We start from the raw sequence: 27916 nt of genomic DNA on the forward strand, positions 1-27916 counted from the left end.
AGGCTGAATTTAACCAAGAGACACCTTTAAAAAAACAAATGCACATTTATTTTTATCTGGAATCAAATTTTGTATTCAGGCAATCAATTCTGTAATGATCTCTTCTTTCAGAGTGCCTGGTTTGTTTGTTTGTTTGTCTTCTTATCCGGAGGACTTTCCTTCCACTTGCACTGATGAGGAGGATTCGTTTATTTTAACAAGTTCCAGAGTTCTTCGCTCTTAGAGACAGAGAGAGAGGGAAACAGATCTATGAATTACTCATCTCCTGAAATCTTCCTATTCTCCTACCACCACCCTCTGACAAGGTGCTGGAAAGAGCTTTTAGTTAAGGATCCATGGGCCTGTAAATCTAGGGCTGTAAAATATAATAGAATGACTGCACCTTTCCAGACAAACAGAAACATGACAACACATAATCAAAGGATTAAATGACTCATGGGCTGCCAAACAGGATACATAAAAGAAAATCCACTTTTAGACATAGTATAGTGACATTAAGAAGATCAAATAAAGAAAATTAAGGAGACAAGTTTAAAAAGAACTTCAAAAATGAAGAGAGACACACAAAGGAAAGAGGATCAAAGGGACATTAAATGTCACAAGGCAGTGCCAGGTGCCAGAAGACAATGAGTTAATTTTCATACTGAAGAAAAATAACTTTGAATTCCACATCGTCTTTTATGAACATTGCTATACAAGTATATATTTTTTTAATTTTTTTCATCAAATGTACCATTTGTAGAGGAGTGTGCAAACATCGCAAGTATACAACTTGAAGTGTCATAGAGTAAACCTACTTACACGGCCGGAAGCACATTAAAAACTGCACATTCCCAGCTCTCCAGAGCCTGTCACCACCACCCCCCACTGTCCTACTTTTAACCTGCTAGACTAGGCTTGCCTCTTGCTACGCTTCATATAAATGGCATCAGAGACTATGTCCTCATTTGTATCTGGGTTCTTTCACTCAGCAGTAGGTTTGAAGTACTTTTCCTTGCTATTGCATATAGTTGTGATTCATTCATTCTCTCTGCGGTAGACCATCCGTTCTGTAAATACTGTACACCACACTTCTTTCTCTATGCTACTGTTAGTGGACATTTGTTTTCCAGTTTAGGGTTATTTTTAATAGTGGTGCTATAAACATTCTTATACGTGGCTTTTTGTGGACATACATATACCATTTTGTTAGATTATTTTTTATTTTTTGCCAGATATATCTTTTCCTTTTGTTTTATTTCTAATCCTTCTCTATTCTTCTTTTTCCCCCCAAGTGTCAGATATTTTGCTGGACCTAAATTTTTTAAATCTACTCAAAGACTCTGTTCCAGATTTTATGAACAAAATATTGTACAATTATAGGATTAAAAAAAGATTTCTGTAAAGCATATAATTCTTATAAAATTTATTCCATCCAAACTCTCCATGAAAACACTTTCAAAAAAAGTATTCGAAGAAAAAGGAACATTAATCCAGGAGGATGCAACATAGAAAGATATATAGAAAGAATAAATAATTCATCAAAATGTATAATTGTCCCAAAAAAGCAAGATCCCCCAAATCGTATCTCTATAATAAAATAATCGAATAATTTAAACCTACATGGAAAGAGGAAATGAGATTATGAGAGGTAGGTGAGAATTATGGCAAGATATATATGTTTAAGAAATTGACATTACAAAATAAAGAGAAGTATTGTCTTTAGTAAATTAGGAGAGAACATTGGAAGAATAAACATAAAATATAATTCAAAGTAACAAAAAACTATTTAACTTCATAACAGCACGGGAGAAAAAAGAATATAACTAAAATGATATAAAAGTTAAAAATGGAAAAGATGTCCTATTATATCAGTGACTACAACATATACAAATAGGTTAAAAACACAAAAAATAGAAACCTAGGACACAGAAGAGTGAACAAGGCAGGGGAAAAAATCCCTTTATGAAGCATAAACCTTACTTTAAAAATTATGAAGCATAAACATTACTTTAAAAATTCTTTGAAAAAGAAAAAATGTGCTTACATAATTTAACATTTTGCAAACAAGGGGAAAATGACGTTTAAAATTCTTGGACAAATCTAAAGAACCAGTTAGAGCTAATTTATCATCTTAACTATACTTACCACATACCAATGTTGAGCAAAAGAAGCAGTGAACTCAATGAAGTAAAAAAGCATAGATAAAACTATAGGCAAAAATCAATAAAAAGGAACAAAATTGAATGACTAGAAAAAGTTTTTTCTAGAAATTAATTGAACAAACTTATGGCAAAAATTACTAAGAAAATTGGGGTGCCTGGATGGCTCGGTCGGTTAAGTGTCTGCCTCTTGATTTCGGCTCAGGTCATGATCTCAGAATTGTGAGATCAAGCGCTGCTGGGGGCTCTGTGCTGGTCGTGGAGACTGCTTAAGATTTTCTCTCTCCCTCTCCCTTTGGCCCTCCCCCCCTCTAAAAAAGTACTAAGAAAATTAGAAACAAAGAAACTATATGGAATGAAATATGAGAAGAACTGACATAACAAATAGAAAAAAATAAGACAATATTATGAACATTCATATCAATTTGAAAACACAAAATGTATATAATTCTGAAAATGACAAGTTGGTCATAAAAATGTAAAGACTGACACGTAAACAATATTAAGTCTTCCAATACATGACTATGGGATATTGTTCCGTTTGCTGTGCCGTTTAAAATTTCCTTCATTAATTTTTTTAAGTTTATTTATTTTTAGTAATCTCTACACCCAGCTTGAGCTCAAACTCATGACCCCAACGTCAAGAGTCACATGCTCTACCGACTGGGGCCAGCCAGGTGCCCCTCATTTATGTTTTATATCAGTATGCAAGTCTTTCACCTCCTGTTAGGTTTATTCCTAAGTATTTTATTCCTTTTGGTATTATTGTAAATGGAATTGTTTTTCCTAATTTCCTTTTCAGACAGTTCATTATTAGTGTGTAGAAACACAACTGATTTTTGTATGTTGATTTTGTATTCCGTAACTTTACTGAATTTGCTTGTTTGTCCTAAAAGTTTTTTGTGGAGTCTTTGGGATTTTCTACATATAACATCATGGCATCTGCAAACAGGGACAGTTTATGTCTTCTTTACTGATTTCTATGCCTTTTTTTTTTTTCCCTCCACTCATTACTCTGGCTAGGACTTCCAGTATTATGTTCAACACAAGTGGCAAGAGTGAGGATTTATGCTTTCTTCCTGATCATTGAGGTCAAGTTTACACCGTTTTACCGTTGAGTGGGTTGTTAACTATGGGTTTTTCATATATGACATTTATTATGTTGAGATACCTTCCTTCTTTCTGTACCTCGTTTATTCAAAGTTTTTATCATGAAAGTGCTTAGAATTTTTTCAAATGCTTTTTCTGCATGTATTGAGACGATCATGTGATTTTTTCATTCTTTATTGTGTTAATATGGTGTATCACATTAATTAATTTTCAGATGCTGAAGTATCCTTGCATCCCAGGGATAAATCTTACTTGGTCGTCCTGTATGAGCCTTTTAATATGCTGTTGGATTCAGTTTGCTAGTATTTTGTTGAAGATTTTTGCATCTATTTTTGTCGGAGTATTGGGGGGAAGCTGTTTTTCTTATGGCGTCTTTGGCTGTGATGTTGAGGTAGTGCAGGCTTCAAAAAGTGAGTTTGGAAGTGTTCCCTTCCCTTTGATTTTTTTGAAGGAGTTTGAGAAGCATTGGCATTAATTCTCATTTAAATGTTTGGTAGAATTTACTAGTGAAGCCATATAGTCCTGGCCTTTTCTCTGTTGAAAGTTTTTGATTTCTGATTTACTCTCCATGCTAGTTATAGGACTATTCAGACTTTCTACTTTATGACTTAATCATGGGAGGTTAGATGTTTCCAGGAATTTATCCATTTCTTCTAGGTTACCCAGGTTGTTAGTATCTACTTTTTCATAATAGTGTCTTATGACCCTTCTTGTAAAATTTATATGGCATCAGTCTCTTCTTTCATTTCTGATTTTATTTATTTGAGTCTTCACTTTTTTTTTTCTTAGTTTAGCTGATGGTTTATCACTTTTGTTTATCTTTTCAAAAAACCAACTCTCCGTTTTGTTAATTTTTTCTATTATGTTTCTTTTTTCCTAATTCATGTATTTTTTTTAAGATTATTTATTTATTTATTTGACAGAGATAGAGACAGCCAGCGAGAGAGGGAACACAAGCAGGGGGAGTGGGAGAGGAAGAAGCAGGCTCCCAGCGGAGGAGCCCGATGTGGGACTGGAGCCCGATGTGGAACTCGATCCCAGAATGCCGGGATCACGCCCTGAGCCGAAGGCTGATGCCTAACGACTGCGCTAACCAGGCGCCCCTTAATTCATGTATTTCTGATCAAATCTTTGTTACCTCCTTCTACTAACTTTAAGATCAGTTTTTTTTTTCTTTTTCTAGCTCCTTAAGGAATAGAGTTGGGTTTTTTTTATGCAATCCCTATCAAAATTCCCATAGCATTTTTTGACAGAAGTTAAGACCAACACCCAATTCTATAATTCACATGGGACACAAAAAACCATGAATAGCTAAATCAATCTTGAGAAAGAAGAATGAAGCTGGAGGCATCATACTTTCTGATTTCAGACTATAGTACAAAGCTACAGTAATCAAAACAGTGCAGAACTGGTATAATGACAGACATATGGCCCCAGGGAATAGATTGGAGAACTCAGGAATAAATCCACGCATCTGTGGTCAACCAATTTTTACAAGGGTGTCAAGAACACACAATGGAGATAGGCTCATCTCTTGAATAAATGATGTTGGGAAAATTAAAAATCCACATTCAAGAGCACAAAACTGGACCCTTCCTTTACAACATCAGAAAAATCAACTCAAAATAGATTAAAGACTTCTATGTAAAACCTGAAACTATAAAACCTAGAACACATAGCGTAAAGGTTTCATGAGGTTGGTCTTGGCAATGATTTCATGGCTATGACAACAAAATTACAGACAACAAAAAACAGAAATAGACAGATGGGACTATGTGAAGGTAAAAAGCTACTGCATGGCAAAGGGAACAACAGACTGAAAGGGTAGTCTAGATGGGCGGAAGCACTTTCAGGAGTCCTTAGGAGACATAAAATTCATCACAAGCACGCAAATATTGGTTTCTCACTGTTATTAATGCATCTAAGACTGTACCCTATTTGCAGGTATTTGAGCTATGGAACAGGAAACAATTACTCAGATACACACGGGCAAGTAGCTCCAGGCAACAACTTTTGGTGGCTTTCAGGGTCATTCTCTTAAAGGTCTGACTCAAGCCCAAAGTGTTCGTGGTCCTCCAGTCCCTTGTACCTGGTTCATTGGCCTGAGCCTCTGCATCTTACTTCTCTCACTCACAGTCACATCATCTGGCCTAATGAGTTTCTAAAACTAGTTTTCATTTTATTTAGGCCATCTTTTCAGGTATGTTTTTAAATTAACCAGTGCTAGTGATAAAAGATAACTTGACCTCTGGAAAAAAGTTTCAAACCATCTCACTCATAAGAGGTTAATCTCCAAGGGGAACCCTCCTACACTGTTGGTGAGAATGCAAGCTGGTGCAGCCACTCTGGAAAACAGCATGGAGCTTCCTCAAAAAGTTGAAAATAGAGCTGCCCTACGACCCAGCAATTGCACTACTGGGTATTTACAACAAGGATACAAATGTAGTGATCTGAAGGGGCACCTGCACCCCAATGTTTATAAGAGCAATGTCCACAATAGCCAAATTATGGAAAGAGCCCAGATGTCCATCAGTAGATGAATGGATAAAGAAGATGTGGTGTGCGTATACAATGGAATATTATGCAGCCATCAAAAATGAAATCTTGCCATTTGCAATGACGTGGGTGGAACTAGAGAGTATTATGCTAAGCAAAATAAGTCAATCCAAAAAAGACAATTATCATATGATCTCACTAATTTGTGGAATTTAAGAAACAAGGCAGAGGATCATAGGGGAAGAGAGGAAAAATGAAACAAGATGAAACCAGAGAGGGAGACAAACCATAAGAGACTCAATCTCAGGAAACAAACTGAGGGTTGTTGGAGGTGAGGGGAGTGGAGAGAGGGAGTAACTGGGTAATAGATATTGGGGAGGACACATGAGGTAATGAGCACTGGGTATTATAAGACTGATGAATCACAGACCTGTACCCCTGAAACAAATAATACATTCAATGTTAATTAACTGAATTTAAATTAAAAAAAATAAAAGCTGGTTAGTGGCAGAATTAAGCCTCAGTTGGGGGGAAAAAAAGAGGCTTATCTCCAAAGCATATAAAGAACTCCTGCAACTCAATAGCCAAAAACTAATAACCCAACTAAAAAATAGGCTAAGGATTTGAACAGATATTTCTCCAAGGAAGATATAAACGGTCAATAGGTATGTGAAGAAGTGCTCAATATCATTAATTATCAGGGAGATGCAAATCAATACCCCAAGGAGATATTACCTGACACACGCCGGGACGGCTGTATCAAGGAAATGGGACAGGGGAGTGGGGGAAGATTGCAGAATAGGAGGATTCGGAGTTCATTCCCTCCTGCTGACACACCGAGGCAATGACTACATGTGATTCAACTCACTCTGAAAACAACTTGAGACTGGTGGAACAGATTTTTCACAGATAAAGACATCACACTGAAAAGGGTGGGAAAGGCAGAGATGCAGCCAGGAACCAAACTTCTAGCATGGTGGGGCGCCTGGGTGGCACAGCGGTTAAGCGTCTGCCTTTGGCTCAGGGCGTGATCCTGGCGTTCTGGGATCGAGCCCCACATCAGGCTCCTCCACTATGAGCCTGCTTCTTCCTCTCCCACTCCCCCTGCTTGTGTTCCCTCTCTCGCTGGCTGTCTCTATCTCTGTCAAATAAATAAATAAAAATCTTTAAAAAAAAAAAAAAACTTCTAGCATGGTGACCTGCACGCAGAAGGGGTATCACAGGGGCGGAGATCCTCCCCAAGGAGCAAGGGATCAATCCCCACATCAGGCACCCCGAGCTCTGATACAGGGAAGGGAAGATGAAGCCTCATAATGAACTGGGAAACAAAGGCAAAAGAAACGCAGCTTAAATTAAAATCCCCTTTCAGCTTGCAGCTCACTGACAGATACCTGAAACATGCAAAGCGCGACCTTCCCCAAGGAACTCCTGGCTGCCTTAGTGACTTAATGTTTATTTTATTTTATTTTATTTTATTTTATTTTATTTTATTTTATTTTATTTTATTTTATTTTATTTTATTTTTTAATTAATGTATAATGTACTATTTGTTTCGGGGGTATAGGTCCGTGATTCATCAGTCTTACACAACACCCACCACAACACATACTCTCCCAGTGGATGGATTTCAATATCCATCACCCAGACACCCCATCTCCCTACCCCCTCCCTTCCAGCAACCCTCAGTTTGTTTCCTAAGATTAAGAGTCTCATGGTTTGTCTCCGTGTCTGGTTTCGTCTTGTTTCATTTTTTCCCCTCCTCCCCTATGATCCTCTGCCTTGTTTCTTAAATTCTGCCTTATCAGTGAGATCATGTTTAAAATTAACCTTATATTGGGGCGCCTGGGTGGCTCAGTCGTTAAGCATCTGCCTTCGGCTCAGGGCATGATCCTAGGGTCCTGGGATCGAGCCGCACTGGGTTCCCTGCTCCGCTGGGAGCCTGCTTCTTCCTCTCCCAATCCCCCTGCTTGTGTTCCCTCTCTCGCTGGCTGTCTCTCTCTGTCAAATAAATAAATAAAATCTTTAAAAATAAGTAAATAAGTAAATAAAAATAAAAGTAACCTTAGCTTGGCAGCAGCTGGCCCCTCAAGGTCCTGAAAGCCTTCCTTCCAGATTCTTTAGAGACTTGAGTTATCCCTAACCCCCACTAATTAGAAAGTATAAGAGAAGGGCCATATGCACCCCAATGTTCATAGCAGCATTGTCCACAATAGCTAAATCGTGGAAGAAACCGAGATGCCCTTCAACAGATGACTGGATTAAGAAGATGTGGTCCATATATACAATGGAATATTACTCAGCTATCAGAAAGAACGAGTTCTCAACATTTGCTACAACATGGACGGCACTGGAGGAGATAATGCTAAGTGCAATAAGTCAAGCAGAGAAAGACAACTATCATATGATTTCTCTCATCTATGGAACATAAGAACTAGGATGATCGGTAGGGGAAGAAAGGGATAAAGAAAGGGGGGGTAATCAGAAGGGGAATGAAACATGAGAGACTATGGACTATGAGAAACAAACTGAGGGCCTCAGATGGGAGGGGGGTGGGGGAATGGGATAGACCGGTGATGGGTAGTAAGGAGGGCACGTATTGCATGGTGCACTGGGTGTTATACACAACTAATGAATCATCGAACTTTACATCGGAAACCGGGGATGTACTGTATGGTGACTAACATAATATAATAAAACATTAAAAAAAAAAGTATAAGATCAGTCACTGCTCACAGTCCCAGTATAGCTCTTTCTGCCCACAGGTCCCGTCCTGTGAGTAGGGAAGGGGTTAAGGTATAGGTAGGAGAGATAGGAGGCCCCTGACTTTCCTGACTAACCTTGGAAACTATTCCTCCAAGTGGAGAGGCTGAGACAAAGAAGAACAAGAGATAAGGAAACAAACCAAGGCAGCACAAGACATCGAAGCCACAAGCTTCCCAGTCTGTTTTCAATAAAAGACTGCCACTAAAAGTCCTCAGTGACAACCCATTTGGGACTCCTCTCTAGAGAGCTTTTTCCTTTCCTTTCTGCTCTCACTCTCACTCAGTAAACCTTCACTCTACCCTTTTGTGTCCAGGAGATTCATCCTGCCCTGCAATCCTGCAACACTAACATCTGGCTTTGAAAATCAGCAGGACTTCACTGCAGGAGCTTTGAAAATTGGTGGGGCTTAATTTGGGGAGAGCCGGAGGGATCTAGAAATTAAGACTCTTAAAGGGCCAGCACACTGCATCACTCTGAGACCCGGCACAGGAGCAGCAGTTTGAAAAGCACCTGGGTTACCCATAAAGGAGATTCGTGGACTAATTTTAGCATGTCTGTGAATTAGCATTGTTAATTTATATATATATATATTCATATATATGTTCATATATAGATATATAGAGATATTAATCACATCTTCTTTATCATATATATATATATATAATGCAATATTACTCAGCCATAAACAATAAAAAAGAATGAAATATTGCCATTCACAGCATGGATGGATCTGGAGGGTACTGTGCTAAGTGACATAAGTCAGACAGAAAAAGACAAATACCATATGATTTCAGTTACATGTGAAATCTAAAAAAGAAAACCAACCAACCAACAAAAAACACAAAGATTCATAAATACAGAGAACAAACTGATAGTTACCAGAGGGGAAGAGGGTGGGGTAATGGGCACATTTAGGTGAAGGGAATTAAGAGGTACAAACTTCCAGTTATAAAATAATTAAGCCACAGGGATGAAAAGTACAGCATAGGGAATAATCAAAAATATGCTAATAACTTTATGATAACAGAGGGTAGCTCCATTTATTGTGGTGAGCATATGTAACATATAGAATTGTCAAATCACCATGTTGTACACCTGAAACTAATACATAATATTGTATGTCAGTTGTACTTCAATTAAAAAAAAAACTTGCTAATAACTAGAAAGAAACAAAACGAAACAAATAAAACAAGAAACAAAAGACAACACATGTCGGTGAGGATGGGAACCCTTGCTCCCTGTTGATGGGGATGCAAGATGGTAGAGCCATTGTGCAAAACAGTAGGGAGATTTCTTTAAAAATTAAAAATAGAACTACATACGATGCAATCCCAGTTCTGGATATTTAAGGAAAAGTATTGAAATTAGGACCTCAAAGAGATATTAGTATTTTCACGTTCATTGCAGCACTATGCACAATAGCAAGACGGGGAAACAGCCTAAATGTTGATCTGCAGATGAATGGATGAGGAAAATGTGGTGTCTACATGCAATAGAATACTACGCAGCCTCAAAAAGAAGGCAGTTCTGCAACAGGTGACAATACAGGTGAAGCTTAAGGACATTCTGCTAACTGAAATAAGCCAGTCACAGAAAGACAAATGCTTCATGATTCCACTTCTCTGAAGTATCTAAAATAATCAAATTCATAGAATTGAAGAGTGAAGCAGTGGTTGCCAGGGGCTGGGGAAAGGGAGGAATGGAGAGCTACTAACCAATAGGCATAAGTTAAGGAATGTGCGTGAGTTCCAGAGATGTGCTGTACAGCGTTGTACCTGTAATCAACAGGACCATAGTGTATGCTTAAAAATTTTGTTAGGGGGGCGCCTGGGTGGCACAGCGGTTAAGCGTCTGCCTTCGGCTCAGGGCGTGATCCCGGCGTTATAGGATCGAGCCCCACGTCAGGCTCCTCCACTATGAGCCTGCTTCTTCCTCTCCCACTCCCCCTGCTTGTGTTCCCTCTCTCGCTGGCTGTCTCTATCTCTGTCTAATAAATAAATAAAATATTTTTTAAAAAAAATTTTGTTAGGAGTGTAGATCTACGCTAAACGTTCTTACTATAATAAAATTTAAAGTTAGGAAAAGAATAATAAAAATCAGCATAAATTTTCATAATTTAATAAGCCAGTCACTTTGAAAGCAACTAAGCTGAAATCAAAGAATTCCCCTGACCAAACAAACAAACAAACAAACAACAACAAAAAAAACCCACAGACGCAGATAATTGTGAAGGAATAGAAACAGCCATCTAATACACATGTTCCTAAATGGAGAACTATTAAAAGATTAAGTTCTTCTTCTGAGGCTACTGTCAATTTCAAAACCTTAATTTGAAAATTGTATTTCAAAGCCAGGGAAAGATAATTAAAAAAAAAAAAGAAAATTATTGTCCTGTTTTATTTATAAGTATAAGCAAAAAAATATTCCCAGAATGGTTTAACACTAGATATCTCACAACGTAGTTTATCATATTAATGGATTACTGTGGAAAATTCATATGACTATATTAACAGATACAAAATTACTTCTTAAGTTCAACAGTTTACATATGATAAAATGACAGAAAATAGAAATATTAAAACATTTCCTAAACTTGATAATATGCTTAATAGCCAAACACTGCAACGTATATCATACTCAGTGAAATTTATTTATTATTATTATTTTTAAAGATTTTATTTTATTTAGTTGACAGACACAGCCAGCAAGAGAGGGAACACAAGCAGGGGGAGTGGGAGAGGAAGGAGCAGGCTCCCAGTGGAGGAGCCTGATGTGGGGCTCGATCCCAGAACGCCGGGATCACGCCCTGAGCTGAAGGCAGACGCTTAACGACTGCGCCACCCAGGCGCCCCTACTCAGTGAAATTTAAAACACAGTCTTTAAGTTCAGAAAAGCAAGATGTTATTTAATATAAAAAAGAGGTCTAAGGCTTAGAAGGAAAGAAACAAAAATGTCATTGAGTGCACAAGAGATGATTATCTACATGGAAAACTTTTAGATAAGCAGAAAAACTTTTAATTAATAAAGAGTTTAGCAAGGTTTCCAAATATAGATTTACCTAAAAAATCCAGAACTGTTCCTAAATCACTAATAACCAGCTAGAAAATTTCATTAAAAAAATTAAGATGCCATTCATCGTAGTGAACAAAGTAAAAGTACCAAGGAATTAATTTAGCAAAAATTACACAAAACCTACAGAGAGAAAATTTTAAAACTTTCCTAAAAGGCATTCAGAAAGACTTGAATAAATGGATAGCATATTTATGGGTGGAGTAAATTACACTGTAGAGATATCAATGCTCTCTAAATTAAATTAATCTATCAATTCAATGTAAGACTAACCAAAATTCCAGCTATATTTTTTTAATGAAATAAACTTATTTTACAATGTGTGTGTGTGTGTGTGTGTATCCCTGAATAGATACCTCTTTAAAGAACACAAAAAGGGATCTCTCCCTACCACATTTTATCATAACAAAAGATCATAAACTATACATAATCATGAAGAAACAAAAAATTAAACAATGGAACAAAACTCTACCTGAGAGAGCTAAAAACAGAGCTCATCAATAAGGAAAAGGATGGATTGTATATAACAGCTGTTAGGAAATCTGGCTTGTTATATGATGACATTTAACAATATATGTCATTCCTACATTATGTACAAAGGTTGAAAGACCTAAATATGAAATAGAAAAATATGAAGCTAATAAATATGATTATATTTTGTGAACTTACGTGAATGATGACTTCTTAAATAGGTCCCCAAACTCAAACTGTCAGGTGAAAAGTTGATGGATTTAACAACATTGAAGCATTAAAGATTTATGTTCTTTTGATGATATAACTGAGAAATTTAGTAGAGTGGTGCCAAATAGGGAGAAGTAATCACTCTCTAGTACATAAAGAATCTAGAATATAAAGAATTTCTGCGAATACAGACAACCAACCAGAAATTACATGAAGATACAGATAAGAACCTCACAGAAAGGGAAGCCTGAATGGCTAAGAAGTACATGAAGATATGCTCATACTTATTAATACTCAGAAAAAACCCCAAAAAACAAAATCAGGGGCGCCTGGGTGGCACAGTCGTTAAGCGTCTGTCTTCGGCTCAGGGCGTGTTCCCGTCGTTCTGGGATCGAGTCCCACATCGGGCTCCTCCGCTGGGAGCCTGCTTCTTCCTCTCCCACTCCCCCCTGCTGTGTTCCCTCTCTCGCTGGCTGTCTCTCTGTCAAATAAATAAATAAAATCTTTAAAAAAAAACAAAAAAAAAACAAAAAAAAAAACAAAAATCAAAGCAGTCGTTCAACTGGTGTTGGTTGGAGGGGTCCTGAATCAGGGAACGAATAGAAACATTCAGTCATTAATATTAATACAATTTCACTTGAACCCACTAGTTCATGAAACTGGGTTATATAAACAAATCTTTGTTTCCCTTTTATTTCTGAAATGGTAATTGCTGCTACCAAATGGATGATTTAATATGCAAGGCTAAGTCTTAAACTTGAAGTATGCACAATGACAGCAAAGTTCACACACCTACCAATTACCTGTGTGCAGGAAGAGAGCGGCTCATTAAGGATTCCGCATCGGGCTGTCTCAGCTGGGGCGTAGTTTCGAATGCATTCTCTGACCTATAGGTATGAGAACATTGATAGATCCATAAGATGAAGACAGCCCAAACACTCCCTCTAATGGCAATAAATCGTAAAAGTATTCTATGAATAAAAAATTGGGAGATTCAGATCTCTCTAGAGATTGATCAAAATATCTTCAATGCTTAATTCGGCATAAAAATACTCCATTAACAGAACTTGAAGGTTATTTCTACCCTATAATAGTGAGAGCCATAACTTAACGATTTGTCCTGTTGAAGAACATACCCACTACACTCCCAAATTTGTACCTCTGGTCTCATTGGCTCTGTAAATTCCAGATTCATATACAATTGACATATTCTCCTGGATGTCAAACATGCATTTAAAAATTAACCTGTTCAAAATAGAGCACTTGATCCTCCCTCAAAATTTGTTCTTCCTCTAATTTTTCCCCATTTATAAAAGGTTTCTTCGATCTATGCCAGAATGTTTAGAATCATCAAGATAATTTCCTCCTTTTCCCCTTTACCCACATCTATCCAGCTGCAAATCTTGTCATCCTAAACCTCTCCCTAATTCCTCAATTCCCAGTGCTCCCACCCTAGTCCAGACCACTGTTGATTCCCCTCTTGACTACGGCAATCACCTCTTTAAAATGCTCCTTTTGTCATTCTTGAAATCTAAGAAACTTTGTCCACATTCCAGTGAGAAAGATCTTTTTAAAGTGTAAATCAGATCCTTGTACCCCCTTGTTTTCAATACTTCAATAGATTGGTATTGCCAGTAGTAAAAATCCCAAACACCCTTCAAGGCCTGAGGGCCTTAGCTGCCCTAAACCCCATCTTTATTTCTAACTCATTGCTCTCTGCACACCGACCTCATTTTGTCTTGGAGCACACCAAGCTCATTCCCACCTCGGAACCTACAATAACTCTTCCTTTTCTGTCTGGAATACTCTTCTCTGAGAATGTCACTCACAATTCTTTTCTTACTCAGGTCCCAATTTAAATGTCAGCTCCTCAGAGTGACCACTTAATATAAACTAGTCCCATAGTCTCTTTCAATTACATCGGTCTGCTTTATTTTTTAAATAGTGCATATCACCACCCAGTGTTCTCTTGTTTCCTTGTAACTTCTCGTTGACCACCTCTTCCTGTTGAGACATCCGCTTCTAAAACTTGTCTTAGTTGTGTCTCTATTGTCTTCACTGAGAATAATGCATAGCAATATAGGCATTCAAGAAGTACTTGTTGAATAAATAAATAGGTATTTTATTACATTAGTCCTGTAAAGTAAGACCACTTTCATCTTACTGTGGCTTTGTGAGGTACGTTTATCTCAAGCTTCCACTCTCAGCCTTGTTCACCACTCAGTGGATCCCCTCCCACCAGTCGTCTGAAGTTCGCATGCTCTCCCCTTCAGAATCTACTCTAAAGGAAGAATCTTAAGCTCAATTTACCATAAGCATACATGACTAACAGCCTACCTTTAAAACAATCCCAAGAAGGGCATCATTTGACCAAGGATAAACTCCTGACTGCAAGAATTACTAAGGAAATGGAAAAGAGTGTTCCATCATTATTCTTTCCCTGACAAATTTTGCCAAAGGCCTTTTTTTCATATTTAAAACTAGCCCTATTTTACCCCCCTTCCCTATCATAGACAGGTAGTAATGCAACTTACTTTTTCTTTCTCCAAAGAAGGACAATGACCAATGAAACACATAGCAAAATTACGAATGGACCAACTGTACGCAACCAAATATAAGAAGAACCAGAAGTACCTGAAAGACACCAACCACAAACATGTTCTTTGTGACTAGACTTCATTTCCACACATCGCACTGCCACTTTGGCGCTTTAAATCGGCAATGCTCTTTTGATTAGCCATTGCTTTGTTGACATTCAAAGTGATACTATGAGATTATCTGCCATATTCAATTTTATAAAAGAATACACTAATGTATATTCAAATTGAAGGCAGACAATATTTAATACCATTTTACAACACTCAAGTATAAGAAAAAAAGATAAAACCACCCAAATAGTAGTCAACAAAAGAAAATGTTTAAGAAAAATATAGTCACAATGAAATAGTACTCAATTACTAAAATGGACTTTTCAAAGAATCTGCAAAAACCTCAGAAAATAAATTTATAATGAAAATAATTAGTATTTAAGATTAATGTGTTAAGCAATGTGATAAGCATCTCATAAGGATTATTTACATCAACCAAGTGAGTACGATTATTAGGTACAAATGGGAAAACAGAGGCTCTGAGATGTTAAGAAAATTGCCCAAAGGTACATAGCGATCAAGTGGCAAAATTGGGACGCAAGTTCAGTTCTGTCTGATTCTAGAGCCTGCAGTCTTATGAAAAAAACATATTATGAAATTTTAAGTATCAATGCTTCATAGCAGCTATTTTGACCATGGTGTTCCTAAATTGTATTACAAATCCACTTCTTTTTATGTAGACTTCTGAATATAATTTACGTTTTTCATTGCAACATAAATTTAACCAAAGGTCATCAGGATTATCAATGCTAGTTCTTAGATATAATATAAAAATGAACCTATATGCTTTATGGATGGACCTCAAGGAAATATGCACTTACGTTAAATGGCATGGATTATTGTGTATTTCTGTATTCTTAGGTCTGCTTCTGGTAGATTTTGGGGCCCTCTTTCTGACTGAGGTCACTTTTCTGTTCATTGTAACCTCTTACTTCTTTTTAATTTGCTGCTTTCAATTTTTCATTACCATTGAAGAGAAATTCTTGCTAGCAATTACTTCTTCCCTGATACTATTAGGAAAATTCAGGCCAGAAAATTTGTGCTATTTATTTTTGACTGTTCAGACATCATTTTGTCTCAGCTTTTAGTTTGAACTATGTTCTTTTTCAATGAGATACTACAAAGTTCATTCAGAATGGGAGAAGGAGGCTGAATGGGCCTAAAATGTGAACAGAGCCCTGAAGTCAGCAATAATAAAGCATGGGAATAAAGGCTCTATAGAAGATTTCAGTAGAATCAGGAATTTATATACCTAATATTTGTTGCAAAGCTAAGCAAGGAAGAATTCTCTTCTAAATTTAAGAGTTACTTCTTTATAGACATTTGTAGCTCAGTGAGAAGTGAAGTTAACATAATAATCCAGCTAATAGATTGATGGGAGGTACATATGCTATTCAATGGGCATATTCTAATCTCATGATTTGGGGAAATTTTCTGGGGAAAAAAGGAGCTGATTAACCTCAGTTTCAAGAAATACACATAACAAAAATATTTAGCTCCACTCCTTCCTAAGGCTCCATTAAAATTATAGTAACAAAAATAAAATGATTAAATGAAAAACAAACAGAAGAGTGATCTTCTTTGGCAAGAGATTTCAACAAATTTACAAAAGATGTAAAATGGATAGAGGAACAGCGTATGAAGGTGTAGAATGAGAGAAGCTGCAGGCTCATGAATGCAAAGAGCAGCTTACACCTGCAGAGAGAGCCCTGCAGAACCTGGAGAGCATTAGAACTCAGATGGCATAAGAAGGAGGGGAGAATCACAGAATGAAACTTAAAACAGTCGAAAGCACCCATTTCAGTATCTGAAATCATATTTCTGGAGAGCCAGGTGTGCTTAACTCTCAGCCAAAAAAAAAAAGAGAGAGAGAAGAAGGGGCAGTTAAGTAATTTAATGAAAATACTGGAAATAACTAGGGTAGGAGGTCAGAGGCCCAGAGAACATGTCCTCTACATTCTGGCTTTTGGAGTCTGCTGGCTAACTGTAGAAAGCAGCCACCTGCTTTCTACAAACAAAAGTCGTTCTTTACAAGATACAATTAACCAAATAAAGATTCGATAATCCTCCAGTCGGGGCTCACTAGACTTTGAATAAAGCTTGTAATCAAAGTGAGAAAGACTGAGTAAAAGAAACATAGAATTAAAATGACAGGGAGCATCTGGCTGGCTCAGTCAGTAGAACTCGTAGACTCTTAATCTCAGGGTTGTGAGTCCAAGCCCCACATTAGGCATAGAACTCACTCAAAATTATAAATAAATAAATAAATAAATAAATAAATAAATAAATAAATAAATAAAGTTGGTAGTGGGTCAGGGGGAGAGTGGAAGAGATAATTAAAGAAAAGAGAAGATAATTACAACACTTCTAAATTATTATTCCCAGATAGATTTGACAACATATTACTTTCATAAATCAGGAAAAACTGGGTATGAAAAAAAAATTAAATCAATTTTAATTTATAAAATTAATCTTAAGTTACAAAAGTAATTCAAAATTATAAACCTGATTGTCAAAAGAAGGAAAAATTAAATGAAAGGGTTTAAAGTTAATTTTTTAAAATCTCCCTGATATTACGAAGAAAAGAAAAAGAGACATATTTTTTAAAAGAAGAAAATAAAAGTCAATTGAAATGTTTTAATGCCCACTTCATTGAGGCTTATAAAAGAGAGTAAGTTAAGTGAACAGGTGGGAAATTCTCAAAGAAATGAGAGAATATTCAGAGTTGAAGGATTTGAGTCTCCAAATTGAGTGAGCTCACCAAATGCCAATTACATTGAAGTATTAAAAATAAGATTAAATACCCTAAAAATAGCACTAGGAAGTTTCAGAACTATAAGGATAAAGAGAAGATACAATATTATCAAAGAGAAGAAATAGTAATATTTACTATTACTATTATCTGATTGACATTTGACTTCTCAGCAATAACCACAGATGATCAAAGACAATGGAAGAATACTCTACAAGATCTGAGGGCAGAAAGGTGGTTAAACTAAAACTGGAATCAGAAACCCTGTAAAAATGTACTTCAAAAGTTGAAACATTTTATGACCAAAAATATTAAAAGAATTGGCCATCTATACATCTTCACTAAGGAAAAAACTAAAGAGAATTCTTTAGGCAGAAGAAAAATAAAAGTTTGAGCTGGACAAAGAAATAAAAACAACAGAAAGGATAAATCTAAAAGACTATTACTGTGAATAACAGGAAAACAACAATAATATATTTTTGGCATTTAAATATATATAAAGAATTAAAATGAACAAAACATACACCTGAAACTTATATGACATTGTGTGTCAACTATATTCAAACAAACAAACAAAAATTTAAATAAATAAATGAATAAATGAAATGAAATGTGCAAAATGACAGCACAGAGACTGGGAATTCATAAAAACTCATTGCAGTATCTGAAAAGTAGTAAAAGTAATAAATTATACTAGTCTTTAATAAGTCAAGAGATGTATGTTGCAGTCTCCAAGTCAACCACTTAAACTATACAGGAATGTATAGTTAACAAATTAATGGAGGAGGTAAATGAAACAAAAATAAATAACCCTAGAAAATTCAGGAAGAGAGAGAAAGGGACCTAAAAGAGGTCAAATAATAGAAAACAAATAGTAAGATGGTAGATGAAAACCCAAATATACCAGTATTTACACTAAATATATAGAGACAAATGCTCCAGTGTCAAAGATTAGGTGAAATATAAAAACAATTATTTAAATGTTATAGGAAATTGTATTATATAAACACAGAAACATAAATATATTTAAATTATTACTTAAATTTTTAAAGAGATTCATACTTTGTTTAACTATGGCTTTGAAACAGAGGGTACAACTGGCCAAGCTTGGGTGGAAGATAAGCAAGGAAAAGTGGGCATCTAAGAGAGACTTTGTATGGTGATGACACTGAGTAAGTTTTACCACACTGTTGAAGGTCACAGAGGTAATCAGCAAGAGAACTACACTGGGAGGAAAGGAACTATATTGGGAGGAGGAAAGTTTGAAGGAGGAAAGTTTGAAGGAGATATAAATGAACCAGGTCTTCACTGACTGTGGCAGACATTCAGTGGAAAGCAGTTAAGGGAGATCAATTAAAAATTTGCCACTTAAGAACAGTTAACCTTTGGTGCAGCCACTCTGGAAAACAGTGTGGAGCTTCCTTTAAAAAGTTAAAAATTAAGCTACCCTATGACCCAGCCATTGCACTACTGGGTATTTACCCCAAAGATACAGATGTAGTGAAGAGAAGGGCCATATGCACCCCAATGTTCATAGCAGCATTGTCCACAATAGCTAAATTGTGGACAGAACCGAGATGCCCTTCAACAGATGACTGGATTAAGAAGCTGTGGTCCATATAGACAATGGAATATTACTCAGCTATCAGAAAGAACGAGTTCTCAACATTTGCTGCAACATGGATGGCACTGGAGGAGATAATGCTAAGTGAAATAAGTCAAACAGAGAAAGACAATTATCATATGATTTCTCTCATCTATGGAACATAAGAACTAGGAAGATCAGTAGGGGAAGAAAGGGATAAAGAAGGGGAGGGTAATCAGAAGGGGGAATGACACATGAAAGACTATGGACTCTGAGAAACAAACTGAGGGCTTCAGAGGGGAGGGGGATGGGGGAATGGGATAGACTGGTGATGGGTAGTAAGGAGGGCACGTATTGCATGGTGCACTGGGTGTTATACGCAACTAATGAATCATCGAACTTTACATCAGAAACCAGGGATGTACTGTATGGTGACTAACATAATATAATAAAAAAACATTAAAAAAAAACAGTTAACCTTGGAGGCAGAATGGTGATAGAGAATGTTTTCATTACTTGATTCTTTTAACCACGCATATGTATCACAATGACTTAACATTTCTAAAAATAGATGAGTACGCACACTTCTGATATGAATTATTAACACATTTCCCCTTGTTTACTATTTCTTCTACTTACATTCTTGTTTGACTGACAAAGGGACAATCTTCTCTTCATTCCTTAGAGGATGATCCATGCGCACAGTCAGATATTGGAGACCTAGCGACCTCACAGTCTCCAAGGAGATGTTGTACATTTTAGTGATGGTCACCGTGCCATTTGGGTTCTGAGCAAGGTATTCCTCTGGTGGATTAGTCAAGACTTGTGATGGGAAAAGAGATATTTGAGGAACAGGTTTTCCCACAGCTGAGTAAATAAATCTAAGAACATCTTCGGAGTCAAGACTGGACTGGAGTTCAGTTTTTAATTCAGATACAGCTGAGACAAAAAAGGAGACACAAAATTAAATACAAAAAATATGTCATACCAGATTTCTAAGGTGTTAAAGATAGATTTCCCCAAATACTTATATGATGACAAAATGTTGAAACATGTCCCTTTCAGACACCTCTCCTCATATTTTGCAAAACCTCGCAATTCCATCTCTTACACCTACAATCCTCCAGTTTAAGAGTGCTTAATAGCTCCATTTTCATTCAACCTTAAAATTACCTTATATAAACCTTCAATACTTTAAATTTCCAGCAAAATAATGAGGGGACATTATGATATTATCACTAGTCCTTCAACATTTTGTTAATTCTTATTCTTTAAGTCTTCTTTCCTCTTTCATTTTCTCCACTCTCTCTTGTTTCTTTTCCTCTCTTTCCCAGTGAAAATTCTGATGCCATTCATGAACTTTATCCACCAGATTAAAATCCGTGCAGTGTAAAAAGTTAGATGAGAGGTCAGAAGACCTAAATCTTATGCCTGGTCCAGCACTGTGTGAAAATGGAAAAGTCATGTAACTATCATTGGCTTCCATTTTTTTCCTTCCGTATAACAAAAGCATGGGTGACCTCTATTACAATCTTTCCTTCTCTAACATTCTTTCTCTGGACCTTAACCTTGAAAGACCACATTCCCCCAAATTTTGACTCTACATAAAACATTGATATACCTATAATATTAAGGCAGATTTGTCCGCCATGGCTGCCATGTGGGAACACATTAAATAGACATTTGTAGCAGGCTTCATCTTCAAATGTTACTTCACGGATAGTTATGAATGACGAATTGGGTTCGATGACTTTACAGTGCAGTCGATCTCTGTATGGTGGAAGAATCTTTTCTCCATATATACTGCTATATGTGCCAATATTTTGTGGCAAAGAACCTTGAATCTTCTGCCAGGTAATTTGCACAACATCTGCTGGAGTTGTTAAATTGCAGAAGATGGTCACATTTTCTCCCAATATAGCTGTTTTATTATTTTTATATTTTATTCTGTGTGGAAAATCTGAAAATAAAACCCAGCATGAATTAAGAGAAAAGTACTTTCATACTACCTTGGACTTACCCTATCATAGCACTTACCTTTCTGTTTTATAATTATCTTTTTATATGTGTCTCTTTCCCACTAAAAAATGAACTTTCTTATCTTCTTCACCATTCATAAATAGTTTCTAAAAGTGTCTCTGGCATATACTACCTAATCAATAAATATTTATTGAGTACAAATATTGAAACATAAATTAACCAACACAAGTAATGATAATTTTGATGAATTTCTGGAGGTTGAGTATGAATGAGCTTGAGGGTGACGAACTCGTCAGGGCTCCAGGCTTAGGGAGGACCTAAAATTCCACAGGTTTCACCAGCATGAACCCCTCTAGTTTCCTATAGTGAAGAGCCAAAAAAATCACCTCATATCTTTGGCAAAGGAAGGGGAAAGTAACCATGTTGAAAGAAGCCCAGGCCATTTTCTATGAAGGAAAAATCTACTCTCCAGGGAAAAGACTTTACCAGATCCTTATCTTATATAGGTAGAAGGACAACAACCCTACTCTGGTTCCCTTCAGCTTTCTTGTCTTATCTAAGGTGGGGAAGGAGGAGGAAAAAAGTAAGAAAACTTGTGAAGGTCACAGCCAAAGGTCATAGGCCCACCAAAAGAGTGAAATTTAAACATAAGATTTTAAAATACTTCCCTCCCCAACTCTTCATCACCACATCAATAGAGTTCCAATATAATGACAATGGATTACAGCTGAAATGGTTGCAAGCCTCAGACTTTTACTAACAAAGAGTTCTTAGGAAAATTCAAAATCAGCAGAAGAGACAAAAACAAAAAACAAAAAAAAAACTACAGGACTTTGAAACTCTTGATACCTAGACTTACAGTAAACAGTAAACACAACCCAACTCCTTGCCAGATTAACATAAAACCCATGCTAAAGCTCTACTTACCTTGGTTCTTATTATCTGATATATCATGTCTGGATTTCAACAAAAAAATTATAAGGCATGCTAAAAGCCAAGAATAAAAACAGTCTGAAGAGACAAAGCAAGTGTCCAAGGCAGACTCAAATATATTACAGATTTTGAAATTATCAGATGGAATTAAAATCAGCTATGATTAATATAGTAAAGACTCTCATGGAAAGTTGACACACGTAAGAACGCATGGATAATGTAAGCATAAATATGGAAACTTTAAAAAGAATTAAAAAGAAAATACTAAAGATATTACAAGAAAATAAAACTATAGACCAATATCTCTTATGAACATAAATGCAAAAATCCTAAACAAATATTAGCAAATTGAATCCAAAAAAGTATTTAAAAAAATACACTCCATGGTCAAGTGAGACTCATCCCAGGTATGCGAAGCTGGTTCAACATTTGAAAATCAACTAATGTAATTTATTTAATCAGCAGACTAAAATAGAACATATTTGATGATCATATGAATAGATTCAGAAAAAGCATTTGATAAAATCCATCACCAATTCATAATAAAACTTGGTACACTAGGAATAGAGGGGAACTTCCTTTACCTGATAAAGAATATCTACAGAAACTTACACCTAGCAAAACTCGAAGTTTTCCCACTGAAGATCAGGAATAAGGCAAGGATGTCCCCTCTCACCACTCCTTTCCAGTATCATACTAAAACCTCTTCCTAATGCAATAAGACAAGAAAAATAAATAAAATGTATGCAGATTAGAAAGGAAGCCATAAAACTGTCTTTTTTCATAGATGATATGATCATCTATGTAGAAAATCAGGAAGAATTAACAAAAGAAATTCTTAGAACTAAGAAGCAATTACAGCAAAGTTGTAGTATTACAAGGTGATTATCTAAAAGTCAATCACTTTCCTGTATACCAACAATGAACAAGTGGAATTTGAAATTAAAAACACAATACCATTTACATAATAAGCAGCCCCCAAATGAAATACTTAGGTATAAATCTAACAATGAGTACAAGATCTATTATGAGGGAAATTATAAAACTCTGATGAACAAATCCAGGAGGAATTAAATAAATGAGAAATATTCCATGTTCATGGATAGGAAGACTCAATATTGTCAAGATATCGCTTCTTCCCAACTTGATCTGTAGATTCAATGCAACCCCAATTAAAATCTTAGCAAGTTATTTATGGATATTGACAAACTGATGCTAAAGTTTGTATAGAGAACTAAAAGACCCAGAATAGTTAACATAATATGGAAGGAGAAGAACAAAGTTGAAGGACTGACACTACTTAACTTCAAAATTTACTCTAAAACTAGAGTAATCAATACAGTGTGGAATTGGCAAAAGAACAGACAAATAGATCAATGGAACAGAGTAGAGAGTCCAGCTATGGACACACATACATATGGTCAACTGATCTTTGACAAAGGTGCAAAGAAATTCAATGGGGGAAATGATAGACTTTTTGACAAATAATGCTGCTGGAACAATTGAGGGTCTAATTATTTTCCTAGGGCTGCCATAACAAATTACCACAAACTTCATGGCTTCAAATAGTAGAATTTATTTTCTCACTGATCTAGAGGTCGAAGTCCTAAATCAAGGTGTTTTGGACTCTTTCACCTAACCCAGGGTGATTTCATCCTGAGATCTTTATCTTTATCTGAAAAGACCCAATTTCTAATAATATCACATTCTGAGATTCCAGATAGACAAGACGTGAGGGGAGGAGGGAAGAGGTGGGAAGGTATACTATTTGACCCACTACAATATTGATATGCTAAAAAAAAAAAAAAATTGAATACAGACCCCTAACTAACAAAAATTAACTCAACATGGAGTATAGACCTAAACGAAAAATGCAAAAGTACAAAACTTAGAAGAAAACATAAGACAAAATCTAGGTGATCTCGGGTTTGGTAATGTGTTATTAGATACAATACCAGAAGTATGATCCATGAATGGAAACAATTTGACAAGTTGGACTTTATTATAATTAAAGACTTTTGCTTTGTGAAAGACAATGCAAGGAGAATATAAAGCCAAGCCACAGACTGCAAGGAGGCATTTGTAAAACACATATCTGATAAAGGACTTTGTCATAATTCATTCAGGCTGCTATAACATAGACTGGGTAGTTTATAAACAACAGAAATTTGTTTCTCACAGTTCTGGAGGCTGGAAATCCAAGATCAGGGTGCCAGCATGGTTGGGTGAGGGCTCTTTTCTGGATCATAGAATTCTTGTTGTGTCCTCATGTGGTGTTAGGAACTAGGAAATTCTGTGGATTTTTTTTTTTTATAATCTAATCTCATTCATGAATGTTCTACCCTCCTGACCTACTCACTTCCCAAAGGCCCCACCTACTAATTCCATAACCTTAGAGGGTTAAAATTTCAGCATATGAATTTTGAGAGGACATAAACATTCAGGCCATAGTAGACTTGTATACAAAATATATTAAAAAACAATAAAAAAAACAAGCAATCTAATTTAAAAAATAGGCAAAAAATCTGAATGGACACATCACCAAAGATCTATAAATGGCAAATAAGCACATGAAAAGATGTGTGAAATCTCTTGTTGTTAGAAAATTGCAAATTCAAACAACAATGAGATTCCACTACACGCCTATTAGAATGGGAAGAAAAAAAGAAGCAATACTAAATGTTGGTGAGAATGTGGAGCAGCGGGAACTCTCCTTCATTGCCAATTGCAATGCAAAATGGTACAGCTACTTTGCAAGACAGTTTGGCAGTTTCTTACAAAACTAAATGTACTCTTGCCATGGGATCCAGCAATTGTACTCTTAGGTATTTACTCAATTGATTTGAAAACTTATATCCACATAAAAACCTACTTGTAAATGTTTATAGCATCCTATTCATAATCACCAAAAATGTAAAGCAACCAAGATGACTTCAATAGGTGAATGAGTAAACTATGGTACATCTATACAACAGATTATTGAGCCATGAAAAAAAATGAACTATCAAACTACACACACACACACACACACACACACAAACACACACCATGGATAAACCTTAAATGCATATTGTTAAGTGACAGAAAACAAACTAAAAAGCCTACCCATTGTGTGATTCCAAGAGCATGCCATTTTGGAAAAGATAAAATTATAGAGACAGCAAAAAGATCAGTGATGACCAGGGGTTTGCAGTAGGGAGAAGAGTTGCATAGGTGAGACACAGGGGATTTTTGGGGCAATGAAACTATTCTGTATGATACTATAACGGCTGATAAATGACGTTATGCATTTGTCAAAACATATAGAGACTTACAGCACATAGAGTGAACCTTAATGCATACAATTTAAAAAATTATTTAGAAGACTGGGGATGCAAGGAGTGCAGACTGAAACCTGAAAATCTAACTGTATTATAAATGTATCTTATGTAGACATAAGAGTTGATAGTATGTACACTTGATATGATGTAATTATAATGGCATTTTACCTCTGTGGTCTTCCTCCCTCAAATCTGTAACAGGGAGTCTAGGCATGAGAAAAAGATCAGACAAATTCTACAAAATACTTGACTAGTTCCCTGAAAACAATCAAGGTCATCAAAAACAAGAAAAATTCTGAGGTAATTGTCATAGTTAAGAGGACCCTAAGGAGGCATGAAAAATAAATGTAATGTGGCGTGTGGGGTGGGATCCTTAAACAAAAAAAGTTAAAAGTCAAGAAATATGACTAAACTGTGAACTTTAGTTATGAAAAATATATCAAATTTAATGTATTAATTATAGCAAATGTACCATACTAATGTAAGATGTTAATAATAAGGAAAACTGAGCAAGAGGTGTAAGGGAACACTGTACTATTTTCTCAGTTTTTCTGAGAAAATAAGCCTAAAACTGTTTTAAAAAATAAAGTCTTTTTAAGAAATCAATTATATTTCTATATATCTTCAATAAACAAATGGAAAAAAATTGAAAATGCCATTTACAATAGCCTCCCTGGGTAAAAAGAAAGAAATACATAGGAAAAAATCCATTGAAGGATATATAAGACCTCTTTACTGAAATCTAAAAAATATATCTGAAAAAAAATAAAGACTTGAATAAGTGGAAAGATATATCATACCATAGTTAAGAAAAAAACCCCATGAAGATGTCAATTCTTTTCAAGCTAATGTTTAGATTCCATGCAAATCTAATAAAATTTCAAGCAGTTTTTTTTTTTTTAAATTCTGGATTTGACAAGCTGATTCTAAAAAGCCAAGGCAATAAACTGGAGACTTCCTATACAGATATAAAGCTAAAGTAATACAATGTGATATTTATTCAAAGATAAGGAAATAGATGAAATACAATGAAATGGAGTCAGAAATGGTCCCTCACATATATGGGCATTTGATATATATGACAAATGGAACAGAGAATGCATAGGTGTGGGGAAAAGATTATCTTTCCAATAAATGATGATGTGTAAATTAGATATCAATGCGGAAAAAATTATATATTTACTCCCATCTAAGACTAGAGACAAAAATCCATTTCAAATGCTTAAAAATGTAAATGTGAAAGATAGAATACCACTTCAAAAAAAAGTACCGTAGAACATTTACTCGGCTGGAGGAGCAAATGATTTCTTAAGTAGGGCATATGCATCAACAGTTATTTGATGCTTTATTCCTTTTTGAGGAATACGGCATGATAAAAAAATCAGAAGTGAAAGATTGGCCTATTTTAATATTTAATAACTGCAGTCTATCAAATGATACATATTCAGAAGTAAAAAGAGAACCCATAGAGTAAGAGGAGATGTTTGCTATGCGTATATATGACTAAGGACTTGTATTCTACAAATCAATAAGACAAAGACAGACAACTCTATAGAAAATTGAGCAAGACATATGAATTGCACATCATACAAGAGAATGTCTAACTGACCAATAAACATATTTAAGATGCTCAACTTCTTTAGTCATCAAAGAAATGTAAATTAAAACCCAGACTACACATGCACCAGAATGACTAACATGAAAGACAAACAATACCAAATTTGGTGAAGATAATGTAGAAAACACAATTCATTCACACTTTGACGGGAGTGTAAACTGAAAAACCCTTTGGCCTTACAGTCGATGGTACTGTAATAGCATTGTATGGTGACAGATGGCAGCTACACTTGTGATGAGCACAGCATAACACATAGAATTATTGAATCACCATGTTCTACACTTGAAACTAATGTAGCATTGTGTATCAACTATAATTTTTAAAAAAGCTGAACATAGGCATATCCTATGATCAGAAAAAAACTACTCCTAGATATATACCTAATAGAAATGCATATATATGTTCTTCAAAACATATGTACAAAAGTGTTCATAGAAGTGCTATTTGTAATAGTCAAAACCAAAAAATTACCCAAATGCAAATCACAGAATTGATAAATAAGTGATGGCATTTACACAATGGAATATTATACCGCAATGAGATTTAATTAACGACATCTACTCTCAACAATATAGATAAAACTCACCAATATGTTGTTGAGCCAAAGAAACTACATACGAGTGAATAAATGCTAAATGATTACATTCACAACAGATAAAATGAATCTATGGTGTAAGAAATTTGGAGCACTGGGTGTTATGCGCAAATAATGAATCACAGAACACTACATCAAAAACTAATGAACTACTGTATGGTGACTAACATAACATAACAAAAAAATTTTTAAAAAAGAATAGATGTAACTGGGTGATGGGCATTA

The 27916-nt window shown here is 35.6% G+C and overlaps 1 protein-coding gene across 7 annotated transcripts in view; it reads right to left on the reverse strand.

The window, feature by feature from the left end:
* Positions 1–25: 25 nt before the first annotated feature.
* LOC123784069 (OX-2 membrane glycoprotein-like) overlaps positions 26–27916 on the reverse strand; it is a 36880-nt gene continuing 8989 nt past the window's right edge. For 3 of the 7 annotated variants that reach the window (XM_087861621.1, XM_087861622.1, XM_087861623.1), the window contains 5 exons: positions 20867–21205; positions 19885–20184; positions 14795–14894; positions 13064–13147; positions 11349–12741 (listed from right to left, as the gene is read on the reverse strand). In XM_087861621.1, the coding sequence (XP_087717747.1) occupies positions 12606–12741; positions 13064–13147; positions 14795–14894; positions 19885–20184; positions 20867–21205 (959 nt within the window). In that variant the 3' untranslated portion in view covers positions 11349–12605. Of the gene's footprint in view, positions 219–11348; positions 12742–13052; positions 13148–14794; positions 14895–19884; positions 20185–20866; positions 21206–27916 lie in introns of those variants that run through there. The other 4 variants (XM_045785209.2, XM_045785208.2, XM_045785207.2 and 1 more) reach the window with 4 other exon arrangements.

Source organism: Ursus americanus, chromosome 4 (assembly GCF_024610735.1).
Source record: "Ursus americanus isolate L20-20 chromosome 4, mUrsAme1.1.p, whole genome shotgun sequence".
Taxonomy (NCBI): domain Eukaryota; kingdom Metazoa; phylum Chordata; class Mammalia; order Carnivora; family Ursidae; genus Ursus; species Ursus americanus.